Here is a 16,196-nt window from a genome sequence, read left to right as displayed (position 1 = left end):
ACACCTGAAAGCCCACTCGCACGTTCACACCACACCTGAAAGCCCACTCGCACGTTCACACCACACCTGAAAGCCCACTCGCACGTTCACACCACACCTGAAAGCCCACTCGCACGTTCACACCACACCTGAAAGCCCACTCGCACGTTCACACCACACCTGAAAGCCCACTCGCTCGTTCACACCACACCTGAAAGCCCACTCGCACGTTCACACCACACCTGAAAGCCCACTCGCTCGTTCACACCACACCTGAAAGCCCACTCGCACGTTCACACCACACCTGAAAGCCCACTCGCACGTTCACACCACACCTGAAAGTCCACTCGCACGTTCACACCACACCTGAAAGCCCACTCGCACGTTCACACCACACCTGAAAGCCCACTCGCACGTTCACACCGTATCCAAAAAGCCCACTCACTCGTTCATATCAGACCTAATTAACCTGCAGAAGAATATGTTCATTTTCTACGAATAGCTCTAAAATACTAACCATCAAAAAAAATTTCAAAAAAATCACAAAAAATAAATATTAAAACCAAAATTTCACATCACACATAAAAACTGGACTCAAGGACAGACAAAATTCAGAAAGAAATTCAGGCTGAATGTAATTAATTATTTGTTCATTTTTCTTTTTTAATTGCTTTTAAATTTCAAATTGCAAAAGGTGTGATTTTATTATATCCTACATCATTCAACGCGGTCTTAACTTCAATTAAAGAAATTTAACCTAATTATGTATCAGAGTTGCCTGGAAACATGCACTGAGTTTAATTTATAAAAATAGCATGATTTAAATCACAATAGCAATATTGGTAAGAAAATTTGATATTACATATACACTGCAACGCCAAAAGTATGTGGACACCTGACCGTCACACGGTCTATATGAGTTTGTCTGACATCCCATTCCAAAACCAAGGGCATTATTATGGAATTGACCCTCTATCTTTCCACAAGATTTTGGAGCGTGTCTGGGAATTTGTGCCGATTCAGTCAAAAGAGTATCAGTGAGGTCAGACAGAGGGCCTGGCTCGCAATCTCCAATCCAGTTCATTACAAAGGTGTTCAGATTAGTTGAGGTCAGGTCTCTGCGCAGGCCACTGGGGTTCCTCCACCCCAAAATCATCAAACTATGTCTTTATCGAGCTCATTTCGTGCTCAGGGGACAGGAAAGGTCCGTTTCCAAACTGCTGCCACAAAGCTGGAAGCGTACAATGCTATAAAATGTCTTTGTGTGCTGTAGCATTAACAACTAAGTGGCCCAAAACCTGAAAAACAGCCCAGCCCAGCCCATTATCCCTCCTCCACCAAACTTTACAGTGGGCACCATGCTTTCTGGTAGGGAGCGTTCTCCATTCGCCAAACCCAGATTGATTCATCAGACTGCCAGATAGTGAAGCGGTCCAGTGGTGGATGCCTCGCATTGTGCATAGCGATCTTACTTCATGAAGCTCCTGATGCTCAGTCCTTGGGCTGTTGTTGCTTCAAGAGGCCGTATAGAATGTGTAGTGAGTGAGGCGACAGAGGACAGGCGACTTTTTACACAAGTTTAGCAGTCCTGCTCTGTGAGTTTGCATGGTCTGGTGTTTCGTGGCTGAGCTCTTGTTGCTCCTAGATGCTTCCATTTCACAAACGATACCACTTGAGTTGAGCGGTGTGGAACTGCCTTCTGGCAAAGGTGGCTTTCTATGACAGTACCACGTTTAAAATCACTGAGCTCTTCAGTATGTCCTACTCTACTGCCAGCGTTGGTCTATAGATTACATGGTTATCTGCTTGATTTTAAACACCCGTTAACGGCAGATGTGGCTGAAAAATGTGGTGTCTACATACTTTTGGTCATATAGTGTATATCCAATCTGACTTTTCCCCCAATCATTCAGCCCTAATACAGTACAGTAGCTGCTTTTGTTTGTGTTAAGTGATCTACTTTTGTCCACGTTTAGCCTCATAGCTCTAGTACACAACTACAGAAGAAAACCTCAGACAGCAAACAGCAAACTTGTCTTGACTGACATGTGGGATCTGCAGAACAGGCTGAACAGCCCTGCTGATTTACAGCCCAGGATCCAAAGATAATCATCAGTGTCTATCTTGTATTAATCCCATACAGGAAGGTTTTTACACATGTAAAAAAAACAACACGCGTCATTCTGTTCAGTGTGGTGGCAACATCGTCATCAACACCGTCACTCTGAGAGGTGAAGCGGTTCAGATGCTCTTGCTTAATCTAACTGGCACAGAACTGTGGGCAAACAGCCGGACAGAGATATGATCTGGTCACTGGGCATAAGAACGCAATGTCACTTTACACAGACGTAGCAGCCGTGGGAAATAATGGCTTAAATGAACAGCTCAGGCATAACTGCCAGCTTTCTCCTTTAATCCGACGTAATCGATCAGCTGTTTCAAGACCTGTTCGAAGCCCGAATCTTTTCAAACTGTTTAGCTGCTCACGAGTAGAAAATGTCCAAATAATTATTTTAACCATAATATAATTTATCCTAACTATATGGAGCATTCTACCAAACTAGATGCAGTACCACAGTATAAAAACTACCAAAAAGAGTTGAAGTATTCAGACTTTAAATAGTTAACCCCATGGCATTAATAGGCAATTGTGTGTGTGCGCGTGTGTGTGTGGGTGTGTGAATGAATATATATATATATATGTATATGTATGTATGCAAATTATCATTTACGTCTGCTATGTGTGAAACAAACTCCACAAAATATCTCATGTCGCTACGGAAACACAAGTTTTGGTCTGTGGGCGGAGCCTTATTTAGTCACACCCCTGCATTTTAGAGCAACTGTATCCCGGTCCCTCATGGCCCCAGGGTGAGCAGTTGAATACCACGTGTTTTGAAGTAAATTGGTCCCAAAATCTGAAAATCACTGTGGAACATTAAGAACTGTCACTGCCGAAAAACATTTTCTGTAGTTAAGTGAACTTTTTTTGTTTTTTAATAAAAAATACTATGATTTTCTGAGCGTCCTGCTAAAAATGAGCTGAAACTGTCACTACTAAAACATCTGGTAAGGTTTCGGTAGTGTTACGACTGATGTTGTCACAATCATTCATTTATTTTAATTAAATGAACGTAATTAAGGTACAAGGCCACTCCCAGCCAAAGGATTTTAGTCTAAAGTCACTTAAAAGTCTGAAATGTGTGTTTCAGCTCTGACGTTGGATTCGGTACAAACACATGTGTGTGAAGTGAATGCAGTGCATCATTAACATTATCATTATTTTGGGAATTTGACTGGGAAACAGTAAACATCGCCGCATTATTTATTTATTTATTTTGGTCTTGAGGTAGGACAATACGGTAATTTGCGAACTCTGTAACAAAACACTGACATGATCACGCCATAAACACGTCATGGTACCACTACCAACCACTGTCATGACAGATGCCATCATCTTTGCTGTGTACCCTATTAGACGTACCCTGGCGAGGACTTCGAACTCTGGAGCAAAGTGTTGGCATGGGCCGCACCACGGGGCGTAAAAATCCAGCACCCAGTGCTCCCTCCCTTCCAGAACCTTCCTCTTAAAGTCTTCTGGCGTCAAATCCACTGAGGCACGGGGCAGGGAACTGAGATGAAACAAGAGGTTCAGAGTCAGGAGGCTGAGGCATCGTTCACATTATACAGGTCGAGTGGCACAAAACAGGTATTTTATTGAAATGTCTGATGTTTCTGCGTGATCACTAAACTTTTTATATCAGATTTCATAGGTTCTCTTAGGGAGCACCACAGAGCTTTATTAGTGATACTTATTTAATCCCACAAACGGGGAAATTCCACCTCCACATTTAATCCATCCGTGAAGTGAAACACCACATACACACTAGTGAACACACACACACTAGGGGGCAGTGAGCACACTCGCCCGGAGCGGTGGGCAGCCCTATCCACGGCACCCGGGGAGCAGTTGGGGGGTTAGGTGTCTTGCTCAAGGACACCTCAGTCATGGACTGTCGGCACTGGGGATCGAACCGGCGACCTTCCGGTCACAGAGCCGGTTCCCAGTTCCAGCCCACGACGGACAGCAACAGTTTGGTTAAAAGTCCAAATCCCCCTTTTATACATGCAATTTACAGGGGTATTTAACTGTAAATACCCACGAACACAACTCAATCAAAATCCTGCTTTAAGTTGATCAACTTACTTACACAAGGCACAGCTCAATACCCAGGAAATTACGGAGGCTCAAGTGTGAACAGAAGCCGAAACATCACCAGTAAACACAAAGACATCTAGACCACAGCTGGCAAAGGTGAACGAGTTTTTAAAAGCTATGTCCAGACTGCAGCGGCTTAAATCCTATTTACTGCCTAAATCTGACTGTTGTTTGATCATTTGTGTTGCGCCCTGAATCTGACATTAGTCTGAAAAGATCACTTGACCTGCATGGGCAAAAGATCCACCCAGTATCCTCATTTAAACCGAGCTGCCCTCAAGATTTCCTTAAAGACTCAAAGACTCCTCTGGTGTGACATCAGTTTTAATGCGTGCAAACTGCTGCTTTTAATTTGGGCAAAGTTTACAGAAAAGATGAAAAACTCTGGGCTCACGATAAAATAATAAACGGCTAAAGTTTATCAACAAGAGAGCCAAAAAAGCTGCTGACACTGTAGCCTATTTTCATCATTGTTATTAGGATATTAATAAGAATAAGAGACGCTGGCTTTTTTATTCACATTCATTTGGATTCAACCACAACTTCAAAATCATTTAAGCCCCTGTGTGTGGAAAGCTGTAGCATGGCTTTATCTTTATTTTGAAGCTATAAAATGTACTGTATCTGGACTGATATGGACAGAGCTCCGTTTTTTTTTAAAACGTGCATGAAATATTGATACTTTTGTGCGTCTTAAGCCACGGATGGCGTGTTTCTCACATCGTCCGACTGGTAGTTGTGATGGGAACCACTGGTGACTATCGTCACTCAGCTCAAGTCTACTGTAGGACATACTGCAGCCACCTTGAAGCCTGAATGTGGTCTGTAGCTCCAGCACGGAACTAAAGAAGCACATTTCAGTCAACAAACATGTCTTGGCAGTTCTACTACACCTGGGGTAAAGAGGAAAAAAACAAAAACTATTTATTTAAGAAGCGTACCTGAGGGCCCAGGTTTTGAGGGAGTGAGCGTCTCTGTGCCAGCCATTATAGCTACTGTGGGGGGAAAAAAAGAAAATTGTTGTATTAGTCTGCATGTATTACATTGGAATAGATGTATTAAGACTGATATTACATACTAATTAAAGAGTGTGAGGCGTTTCGAGTGTGAGGGATGCACCGATACCAGGTTTTCCCTTCCGATACCGATACCGATACCGATACCTGATCCGCCAGTATTGGGTAGTATGCTGAGCACAGATGCTGATACTAACTGTATCTAAGCTTACTACATCATATGTCCTGACCAACCAATTCCACTTCTTAAATATTTTATGAAGTATTTTATATTGGTAGAAGCCAAGCCCTGTGTCACAAATAAAACGTACCAAGCTTCAGTAAATGGCATTTACTTTGTTTAGCTGGATTATATATACATACACACACACACACACACACACACATATATACATATATATATATATATATATATATAGACAGGTCGCCAGTCCATCGCAGGACAGACAGACAGACAGAACCACACATAGAGGCAATGTAATGTCCAATTGGCCTGACTGCATGTATATATAGACAGCAGCGATATACACACACACACACACACACACACACACACACACACACACACACATATACACACACACAGATTTTTGCCATGAGAATTGGTACTGCTGCCTGTCAACCCACACCACAATGTGGTATCAGTTATAGCTATCTGTATCCCATCTCGCCGATATTGGGTTTGAATGCCAGCATCAGTGGAACCCTAATTACAGAGAATGTCCAATACAAAAGCTGATAATGCCAGACAAGTGTAGAGCGAACAGGTTGTGAGTATGTAGAAACACGTAGATGACTGGGCAGCATGAAAGGGGGAACAGAGTGTGTTGTAAGACGATGTGGATGTGAACGAACGCACTGGCTCTTGTGGTTAAACGTACAGTGAAAGCAGTACAACATATCTGTGAATGCAGGATTCTCTGTGGTTGCATACACGCTATTTGTTGGTCACACTGTGATCACAGTGAAGTGCCTTTATAATGCATTACAATGCGTCTGTGCAGCTTGTTAAAAGGCCTGGTGAGATTTACGAACGCTCATATCAGCGCTGGTCTCAGAGTTCTTTGTAACGGGGCACTGTCTGATATGTTTAGGACACCAAGGACGAGAGACACATTGTTAAACAAACAAAAGTAATACATAACAAGTGTTATAACGTGTTTATGAATGCTCGTACTGGTACTGGTCTCTGCGGTTGCTGTTCTGGGGGAAGAGGCGGATCTCAGGATACGCGCGCACGTTTTCACCCTGACAGAAAGAGTGATATTTCTGACAGTCCACCGTTCCCACGTTTATCATCCCACTCAGCATCTACACACAGGCAAAAACAGCAGTCAGTAAAAGAGATTTATCTATAAAATCACAGCACTGAAAGCACCTGAACAAACATTTGTGGTAAACTTAATGAAAAAGTAAAACCACTGGCATTTTAAAATCTTTTAAAATCTAAAAAATCCTGTTAAAACTAATTAAAAAAAAAACAGATTTCTAGTTTTAAGCTGAATAAATGATGGATATAACATCAGTGATGAGAAAGTTATTCAAAAATAACATTATCTACATTGCTGGCTTCAAGCCCTGGACACTGCAGCATGAGTATTAAAACTACAAATAAAATAAACGAAATAAAAATAAAATAATGATAAAAAAAATGTTACAAATAAAAAAGAAAAGAAAAATGCCCTGCACAACAATTTGAAACTTAACAAAATTTCACAGGATTACGGAAAATAAACAAAAGTAACCCATTAAAAACATCCCAAAACCTCCTAACTGTAAGTCAGCTATTGTTCATCTCACTGATCTCCCACGTAAGTATATTTAAACAGGTGTTTGGTACCCGAGCCATTCTCCTCCACTCTGGCAGCAGAGCCTGACAGGGTCCGCACCACGGAGCGTAGAAATCCACCATCCATGTCTCCGCCTGCTTCCTCCGCTTCACCAGCTGCTGAAAGCTGTCTGGGGTCAGTGTCACCACAGCCGGGTTCACCAGGTCCTGTAATCAGACTCACACTGTCAAACCTCTGAGGAACAAGGCTGAGCTCAGTTCTGTCGTTTAGCTGAGTGAATCGCCCAAATCACACTGCATAACGTACCGCCACCTATAAAACGGACACCTTCAGGCTTCAGCGTTGCTGCTGCTACTGATTCTAGCCATGTGATGTATTTCAGTCCATGTTTATAGGACAACAGTGTGTCATACAGAGTCTGGAACCACATACGCAAGTCAATTAGAGTAGTGCTGAACGATTTGGGTAAAATATCTAATTGCGATTTTTCTGACTGATATTGCGACTGTGATTTAAATTGCAATTATTTTCTATAAATCAAATTTCACGCCTGTTTTTTGGCCAAGAAGTTCAGAATATCCACTTTTTCTGGCCTTAGGTTTGAACCCTGAACACGGTACGTCACACTGCCTGTACGTTCTGGTTGTGATGTCACAAAGTATCGCTGCTGTCGGAAGAAAACCTCATATTTTTGTCATTTTTCAGTTTTTGACATAATTTCAAAGGACCTGTTGCCCTTTACATTGTGTGTAAATTTCATGATGAACGGAGCAAAAGAAACGGCCCCAAATGACTTGGAAAGACGTCTGGTTCCATTGACTTGCATTAGAACTACAGTAGGTTTTTTCTTTCTCCTGTAAAGTTCTAATTTTGGAGATCCAAGGATTTTTTTCCAACAACAGCGATATGAAGGTTTGATCTTCTCTTGGAACTTACAGGCAGATGTAAAAGAAATGATGTGGAAAGAAGCTGCATCAGCAAAAATCGCTGTCGTCCATCAAACGCAGTCTTAAAACAAGGTGCTGCTTTAAAGGATCTTTAGTAAAGAAAATGGCTCTATATAGAACCATGGCCATGCAAAGAACTTTTCCGTGTTTATAAGGTTCTCTGCATCATAAAATGCTTCTTCAGACTGATTAAAAATAAATAAATAAAAATCATCAATGTGCTATATGCAGTTCTATATAGAACCTTTCTGAAAATGGTTCTATACAGCACCCAAAAGAGTTATATTTACAGAACCATCTACAGCACCTTCTCCATCATGCTGAAGAACCATTTCATGGTGCAAAGAACCCTTTGATTCTTTGAGTGTTCATTGTTCTACATAGAACAATTTTCTTTACTAAAGAACCCTTGACGCCACTCCTATCTGGAACAAGGCTGCGGAGCATCAGGGCCGAGTCTTCCAGACTCTGGGACAGTTTCTTCCCGCAGGCGGTCAGACTGCTGAACAGCTCTACCTGCTGGACCTTTAAGCTCACTGAGCTGCTACCTCTGCCTCACTACTCACTTCATCTGTTGCACCTCACCTTCCACACTTTACTGTGAAACTTTAACCGCCTCACTTCATATGCAGTCATCATAATCTGGACATTGGCTCTACTGTCCGGTCCTTAACGGTTGTGAAGTTGTCTAGTTATTGTATGCTGTACATTGATTACTTGTACACAGGTAGGTGAAGGTGGTGTTAGGAGTCTTGCCCAAGGACCCTTATTGGTATAGTGTACGGTGTTTGCCAAGGCAGGGAATGAACCCCAGTCTACAGTGTGGAAGGCAGAGGTGTTACCCACTACACTAACCAACCACATATGACTAATCAGATCCTGTCTCATAATTACGACTTAGTGTCTATAACTATGACTTGCTGTCTTATGATAACGAGATCTCATAATATGGAGATCATTTCTCATAAACTTGAATTAGTGTCTCATAATTAACTTGCTACGTCATTCTTATGACTTCCTATCTCATAATTAGACTTAGTACTTCAGTTATGAAGTAGTATCTTATAAGAATGACTTACTATGACTAAGGCCTGACTTCATTTCACCCCTCAGCCCTACCGCTCAGCCCTTAGCCCTCTGTTTTACGAGTTTATGTCTAGCAGTAGGATGTCCTGATTGCTGCTGAGATAGATGGGTGGGGTGAAGTATTGGGGCTACATGGCCCTCCAAACAGAGTTATGAGGAAAAAAAAAAAACAAAACGGCAAGACGGCTGAATGAGAGACCAAAGAAACCCACAAATGTGAGAATTTTCTCCGTTAAATTATAATAATCACCGTTTTATCTCAGTTTAATGTCATTTCAATACATTATGGCCCTTTTCTTTATAACAAGCATAAAAATGGCTAATAGCAGTCTAATATCTCTATAACTAGCTAGTTTAATTTGCTGTTCCACCTTAAACAGTCCAGCAGTTCTGACGGCTGAAGTGCCAGAATGTAACTGCTGCTCCATTTAAGGTGGAATGGGAAAATTCCATCGACAAGCTGGAGAATATCTGACTTCAGCTTCATATCACTGAAGAATTAGGGGGGGTGATAATAAATAACTGCCCCCCCTCTTTGAAGGCGTGTGATCCCTAAATGTAACTGAAGCCCAGCAGTGAGGAGCTGAACTTTCCCCTCCTCTGCTGTCCCTGCAGACGGGCAGGGTCGCCCACAGAGCAGCGGCAGTAGCTGATAATGAAGAGATGCTCTTTTATTTCAGGGTCTCATTTCTGAGGAAGATCTCAACCACTGCCCTTCTAACTCAGGCAAGATGACCCTTGAAAACAAGGCATACTGGTCCTTAATCTCATAATTATGTCTATAATAATAAGGTCTTATAATATGGAGAATGTTTCACATCATTTTGCCTCATAATTCTAACTTACTATATCATTATTATGACTTCATCTCATAACTAGACTTAGCCTCTGAATTATGAATTTGCATCTCATAAGAACGACTTAATCTCATAATTACAACTTAATATCTCATAATGACTTTGCATCATATTTATGAGAAAACCAGTAAGACGTTATTATGAGATCTGAAGTCCTAAATATGAGATACGCAGTCATAATCATGAAAAATGGTCTCATTATTATTATTACACACTACATGGCTTCCCCCGCGACCCAGAAGGAGAAACGGCTTAGAGGATGTGTGTATATGGCTGTATTATGGTGTATATGGCTTCCATACTCACACTCTGGCTGAAGGCTCTGCATTTTAAGTGGCTCCTCCTGAAAGGGTGGGCGCCCTTGGCTAAAGCTGAAGAGAAACAGCCGACATCTCTAAGCCCACTCAGGCTGATGAGGCTGCTACAGAAACGTACCTCGATGAACTCCAGAATGCCGTCAGCAGAGTGGTGCCCTTCATACTCGTGGATGCTTGACTTGTTGAAGATGACGGTTGTCGGATAGGCGTTAATGTTGTACTGCAAAAATGAAAAAGGCATCAAGGCTTGTTTGTGACCATAAATGTCTCTGTTCAAATCAAAGAATTCGCTTTTACAACCTGTTCAAAAGTCAATGCTGATGCTATCTTAGAAAAAAAATTAAAAAGACTGTAATAATTTCTCAGAAGAGCTTCAAACAGTACAATTATCAGATAATTTGCACGCTGCAGCTTCCTGTGGAAAATGGTTGATGGTTATCAGTGGAGCCGCGATCAGTGTTATACCGGTGCGGTGGTAAACTCAACAGGAAGCAGCTGGAGCCTAAAAACATCTCATCTCCTGCTGAAATCTGCACAACGGGTGAGGGAGGAATCTCAGTTAATGAGCAGTGAGAAGAAGCGTACACGCATAAATACATGAATGACAGACATAACAACAAATACATGCGCTTTTCTGGACACAATGCTATGAAACAGACCCTCCAGCAGCTTTAGTTGTCCTTTGTTTTTAAAATTAAAAGCAGACCAACAGATGAATGAATGCAAAGCGCCTTAAAACAATACACAAATCCATTCATGTGCCAGGACCAAATTTACTATGACAGAAACGACACCGATCTGGTTCTGACACTTGCGATATACAATCAAACTGAAATAATACTTTTGTTCTTTGGCTTTTGGGCGATCAAAGGGCTCAAATTTAAGCCATATGGTTCAATTTTGAACAATATCCTCAAATATGAGCTCAGGGAAGCTCAGAGACCACATGGCCCTAAGAAGATCTCACGTATGGGTCATTCTTCATTTGCAGCAGGAATGCAGGTGGGTACATTTTTAAAAGTTTCTTTCATCCCCAAACTAATTAATCTTAATAGCGCATGTTAATGGGCTTATTATCATATATGCAGAAAGGAGAGCTTAGTTCCAAACATATGTTAGTCACTGAATATATTATATGGATATTATATGAATGTGGTGTAGCACCAGTGACGGTGACTCCAGTGACTTTCTGGTTAAAACTGAGGATTTTGTAAACTGGCCGACTCACTGGCTGATCAGGGGACCTTGTGCATCTGTTTAAAATCAGGAATAAAACTGTTATTTATGGCATTATTTTGACTCAATTTTAATCACCCAGCCATTAAACCGCATCACGACGATGACACATAGGAGTTCTGAGCTGCCTGATTAATAAAATCATTAATAAATTAATGAAATACAGTGAGCCAGTGTGACTCGCCTCCTCAGGCCCTGAGATGCTTCCTCTCTGATGAGCCTCGACCCAAAGAGGCAGTTTAATGGAGCTGAAAATACTGTGTTAAAATACAAAATAAGAGTCCTCATAACACCAGTGACCAAAATCTCTGTGACACATGAATGTTTTAAATAAAATACATATATTTTAAATCTAATATAATCTTAATGACATAACAAGTAAACAACTTCCTAAGGTAAACCTCTTAAATATATTGTTTTATGTTTAAAATGGTTGAAAATCGGTTTTGTGATGAGCGGTTTTACAGGCGCAGAGCGGCTATGAAACAGGATGGAAAGAGAAAAACCAGAGAGATCATGACGGAAATGTGGTCTTTAATCTTGGGTCGACTGTGTAAATGTACTTACCCACTTTTGGAGCTGTGCCAAACATTTTAGGCAAGTTTTTAAGCCCTGAAACCTCTGTGACGCGGTTTCCCGTCCAAATGGAGAAAGACCCATATGCACATTAATGTGTTAGAAGAAACACAGACATCAAAACTCCGGTTGAAATGAATTCATGCTTTAAATGACTGAAAGCCGCTGCATAACCCCGAAACCCTGTACGCCAGAGCAGCACGGCGCGAGCGCTGAACACATGCATGCACGTTGTAAGGCTGATCACTGCAGGGTGAAGATGGAGACGAAGGTGAAAATCTGGGTTCCCTGTGTTCTGTGGTTTATGCTGACTGGGTTCTAGGAAACAGTGGATTCCAGGGACAGAAGACTGAACTGGCAAATATAACAACATTTATCCCAGACATTTATATATGTAAAAAACATGCTCAGAACAATCAAAACACAACATAGAACAGTCCCTAGGTGTGACATCCTGAAATTATATTTCCAACCTTTAATAAATCGATATGTGTCTCTTGGAGGTCCGAGTTAGAGTGGAGTTTTCTCACCATGCTGCAGAGACCCTCGTGTATGGTGCAGTCTAGAGTGCCAAACTTCATCTGTCCATGCAGCTGGATGGAGGCCTTTCTGAGTTCAGGCAGCAGAGCACGACAGGGGGGGCACCACTAGTCACACACACAAACACACACACACAAACACACACACACACACACACACACACCATAGTATGTAAAATGCTGTACTTGCCCAACTAATCTAATCTACCCAATTTCCCATTTACTCCAGATGCAGCCGATCAGACAAGTTCACATTTTACTTCTTTAGTTTAGAAATGGAGCTACAAGGCAAAAATCTCTAACACTAAAACTCAGTCACCCAAACCATGTCTGTAAATAAACATCCCTAAAGCTTCTCTCAACCCGCTCAATCCACTTCCAGGTCTTCACAACGGTCCTGAAGACTTCCCGTGTGGTTTTAAGCACAGTACGACTTTCCATGAACTATAAAAATGAAAAAAACTTGACTTGGACCAGATTCCTCTGATTTATGGTGGTCACCGAGCGGGTTTACATGCACATAATGCACATAACAACTTGATCACGATCGAATTTCTGCAGTTCTGCACTTCCGATTATTCCAAACGTCATACTCTGATTTCTTAGATCAACGCCAGCTCTAGAAATCCGACGCTGGGCTTCAGCTCCGTAATCAGATCACTCAGTGCAGCTGAACTCTTACTCTGATTTCTTTTGGACTTCTCAGTCTGCGCGTGAGCGAAACAGACCGTGGTCCCAGAAACAAGCGAACCCCCGCCGCCACGAGACGCAGCAAAACGCTTTCGGAGAGACGCTGAAACCAAACCAAACGAAATGAAGGACTTACATATTCTTCATCTACTAGATGAGGCCTGTTCATATTTTTAGGTAAAGCGGCGCAATGTTTATTACGTCACATCATCTTCTGTGAGTTTATCGGCTGGAGGTGAAGCAGAAATCTGATTACTGACTAATCCTGAGTTTGTGCAGTTATTCTGAGTTATCGGATTAATAAGTCCAATAATTCTCATTCTGACAAATACTGATTAGAGATCAGTGCTCCTGCTGCTGAGGTGGTCTGTACATGCAGACCCTGTTGTCTAAAGCGGCCGTCCACTGTTCTGTTCGTTGGTATTATTCACAGTAAACCGCATCAGCAAGTCGGCGGCACCTTAGTGTAGACCTGGACGCAGTTTAAGAAAAACTTTACAGCATTTTTACAGAAACAGTTTGGACTATTTGGGTGACTATTGAGTTCTAGTGTCTGGAGACTCACCGCGTGTTCGGCTGATCAACAGAATCTGGGAAAATAGGGTAAAACTGATTTTTCGCCAAGCTACTCCTTTACAGGGGGTAAAAATCTGCTTCTGAAAATCTTGACTACCAACTGAAATACTGAAATATTTTAATTCTATACTCTATTTGTAGTTTTTTTGCTCTGAGACGTCTTTGATAATGTCACTTTTGTAACTCTGGGCGCTCAAACTTCTTCACTGTTCAAGTTTCTTTAATTAACCTCTGATTTTTTCGTGTTTCTCCTGCTAAAGATGAGGTTTGAATACATTTTGCTACTCAATTTTTGTTATGTTTCATGTTCAGACCGACCAGCTCCAACATTTAAGTAAACAGGAAGTGACTCATATTGGGCTCCCCAGTGGCACAACCACCTAAAGTTATGACCTTTCATTGAGAGATCCGGAGTTTTGATCTTGCTGAAACTGGGATTGTTATCATCTTCGGCAATACTGATAAAAAATGTCTGGAAATATTATCAGCCAACCAACGTATCGGTCAGGCATGCAGTTAAAAAGGCTTAGAAAATGGGCTCCCGAGTGGTGCAACCGTCTAAGCGTCGGCCCGGTCATCAGGAGGTCGCGAGTTTGATCCCTGGTGAGTCCAAGAGAGCACAACTGGCCTCGCTCTCTGGGTGGGTAGGACGCCCCCCCACCTCCCCCCATCACTCAGCGTGATGCTGGTTCACAGGTCTCAGAGGACGCCTGTGCTGCCTTCACCCTCCTAGCACTGGTAGCACCAGAAACGACTAAATTGGGGTGAAAACTGGGTAAAATCCAAAAAAATGGCTTAGAAAACGCATAAAAACACTTCACAATGACCTGTGCTAACACGGGATCGCAGAGGCAGCTGAAGCTGCAGTGCATGTGTAAATTACGGATGGGGAAGGCTAACAATACTTTATCAAATATGAGAAATCCTCAGTCAGCTTGCAGTGGGGGTGTAAAAACTCACAGGGGCGAAGAAGTCCACCAGCCAGGGCTCCTTCTCGTCCCGAGGGAAGTTCTCGGGCCGCAGCGTCGTAACATGGGCGCTCACGCTCTCCTTCGCAAACGCCACGATGTTATACAGAGCGTCTTTACCTGAGGACACGAGAGAGCAGCTTAAAACAAAACACCAAGTTACAGATAAACAGTGAGGAAACAGCAGCACAGACAACTGCAAAGGAAACCTGTAAAAGGGGATTTTAAAAATGCCTGTGTAATTAAATCTGTCGGATGTTGTTCAGAGTGGTCTGAGCTGAACTGCTAACTGGTTGTCCCCAGTGGTGCTGATAGGAACCAGACATCTTAAGAGCTCAATGCCTCTAAAAGCTCCCTCACAGAAACACGCTGTCTGATGTCTGAGACATTGTTTTACCAATGATTTGAATAAGTAAAATCCATTCATGGTGGAGGGGTAAATGTAGGGCGTTGTGAAGTAAAACTGTCCCAATTATTTTTTCGAACTATACACTATTTCAGCACCATCAGTGTTCCATATAAAACAGAAGAGTCATGTGGGTTGATTGGTGGTTTGGATAGTAAATAAAATGTCTATATTTGTGTTGTAGTCATGGTTCCCATCTGGTTCCCATCAGCACCATCCATCCATTTTCTAAGCCGCTTCTCCTTCTGGGTTGTAGGGGGTGCTGGAGCCTATCCCTACGGTCATCGGGTGGAAGGTAGGATACACCCTGACTCGCCAGTCCATCGCAGGGCAGACAGACAGACACTCACACCGAGGGTAATTTAGCACGTCCAATCGGCCTGTCTGCATGTCTTTGGACTGTGGGAGGAAACCGGAGAACCCGGAGGAAACCCACGCAGACACGGGGAGAACATGCAAACTCCACAAAGAGAGGACCCCGGTCACCCGGCCGGGGAATCGAACCCAGGCCCTCCTCGCTGTGAGGCGACAGCGCTACCCACCGTGCCGCCCTCCCATCAGCACCAGTGTACAGAAATCTGAGTCTGCTATTGCTGCAGAGTAAGTGCTGCAGGAACTGCTTATTTTCTCCCTATTGGCTCAAAATACAATCTGAGTAGTGCTTTTTCCACATGAATGCTCAGTGCGCACAGCCTAAAACCCACCGTGATGGATCTCAAAGTCATGAATGCCGAGCCCTTTGAAGACGGCCATGCAGGGTTTCTGGATGTAGAGAGAAGCACACAGCTCTGCTTCTGACGCACAGTTCACCTTCCCCACCTGCACATTCGCAGAAATACAACAAACACACTGCGGTGAGAGCAGGGAATAAAGGCCACACGACACACAAGAGAAACACTATCAACATGTCGAGAAATGAAAAACGACAAAAGTGGAGATACGAGGTTTTGTCCCAACAACGTGTACATATACAACACTTATTGGACAAAAACCT

General features: G+C 42.6%; 1 protein-coding gene across 2 annotated transcripts in view; it reads right to left on the bottom strand.

Moving 5' to 3' along the window:
* Window positions 1–16,196, bottom strand: part of dnajc10 (DnaJ (Hsp40) homolog, subfamily C, member 10) — a 40,662-nt gene that overhangs the window by 3,255 nt on the left and 21,211 nt on the right. For both annotated transcript variants that reach the window (XM_017722891.2, XM_017722890.2), the window contains exons 13-20: window positions 15,907–16,021; window positions 14,789–14,916; window positions 12,554–12,670; window positions 10,330–10,431; window positions 7,055–7,210; window positions 6,392–6,525; window positions 5,140–5,193; window positions 3,464–3,611 (exon numbers count right to left, since the gene is read on the bottom strand). In XM_017722891.2, the coding sequence (XP_017578380.2) occupies window positions 3,464–3,611; window positions 5,140–5,193; window positions 6,392–6,525; window positions 7,055–7,210; window positions 10,330–10,431; window positions 12,554–12,670; window positions 14,789–14,916; window positions 15,907–16,021 (954 nt within the window). The remainder of the gene's footprint in view (window positions 1–3,463; window positions 3,612–5,139; window positions 5,194–6,391; window positions 6,526–7,054; window positions 7,211–10,329; window positions 10,432–12,553; window positions 12,671–14,788; window positions 14,917–15,906; window positions 16,022–16,196) is intronic.

Source organism: Pygocentrus nattereri, chromosome 6 (genome assembly GCF_015220715.1).
Source record: "Pygocentrus nattereri isolate fPygNat1 chromosome 6, fPygNat1.pri, whole genome shotgun sequence".
NCBI lineage: Eukaryota > Metazoa > Chordata > Actinopteri > Characiformes > Serrasalmidae > Pygocentrus > Pygocentrus nattereri.
Note: the sequence above shows the minus strand (reverse complement) of the source record. Positions and strands in the feature narration are given on the sequence as shown.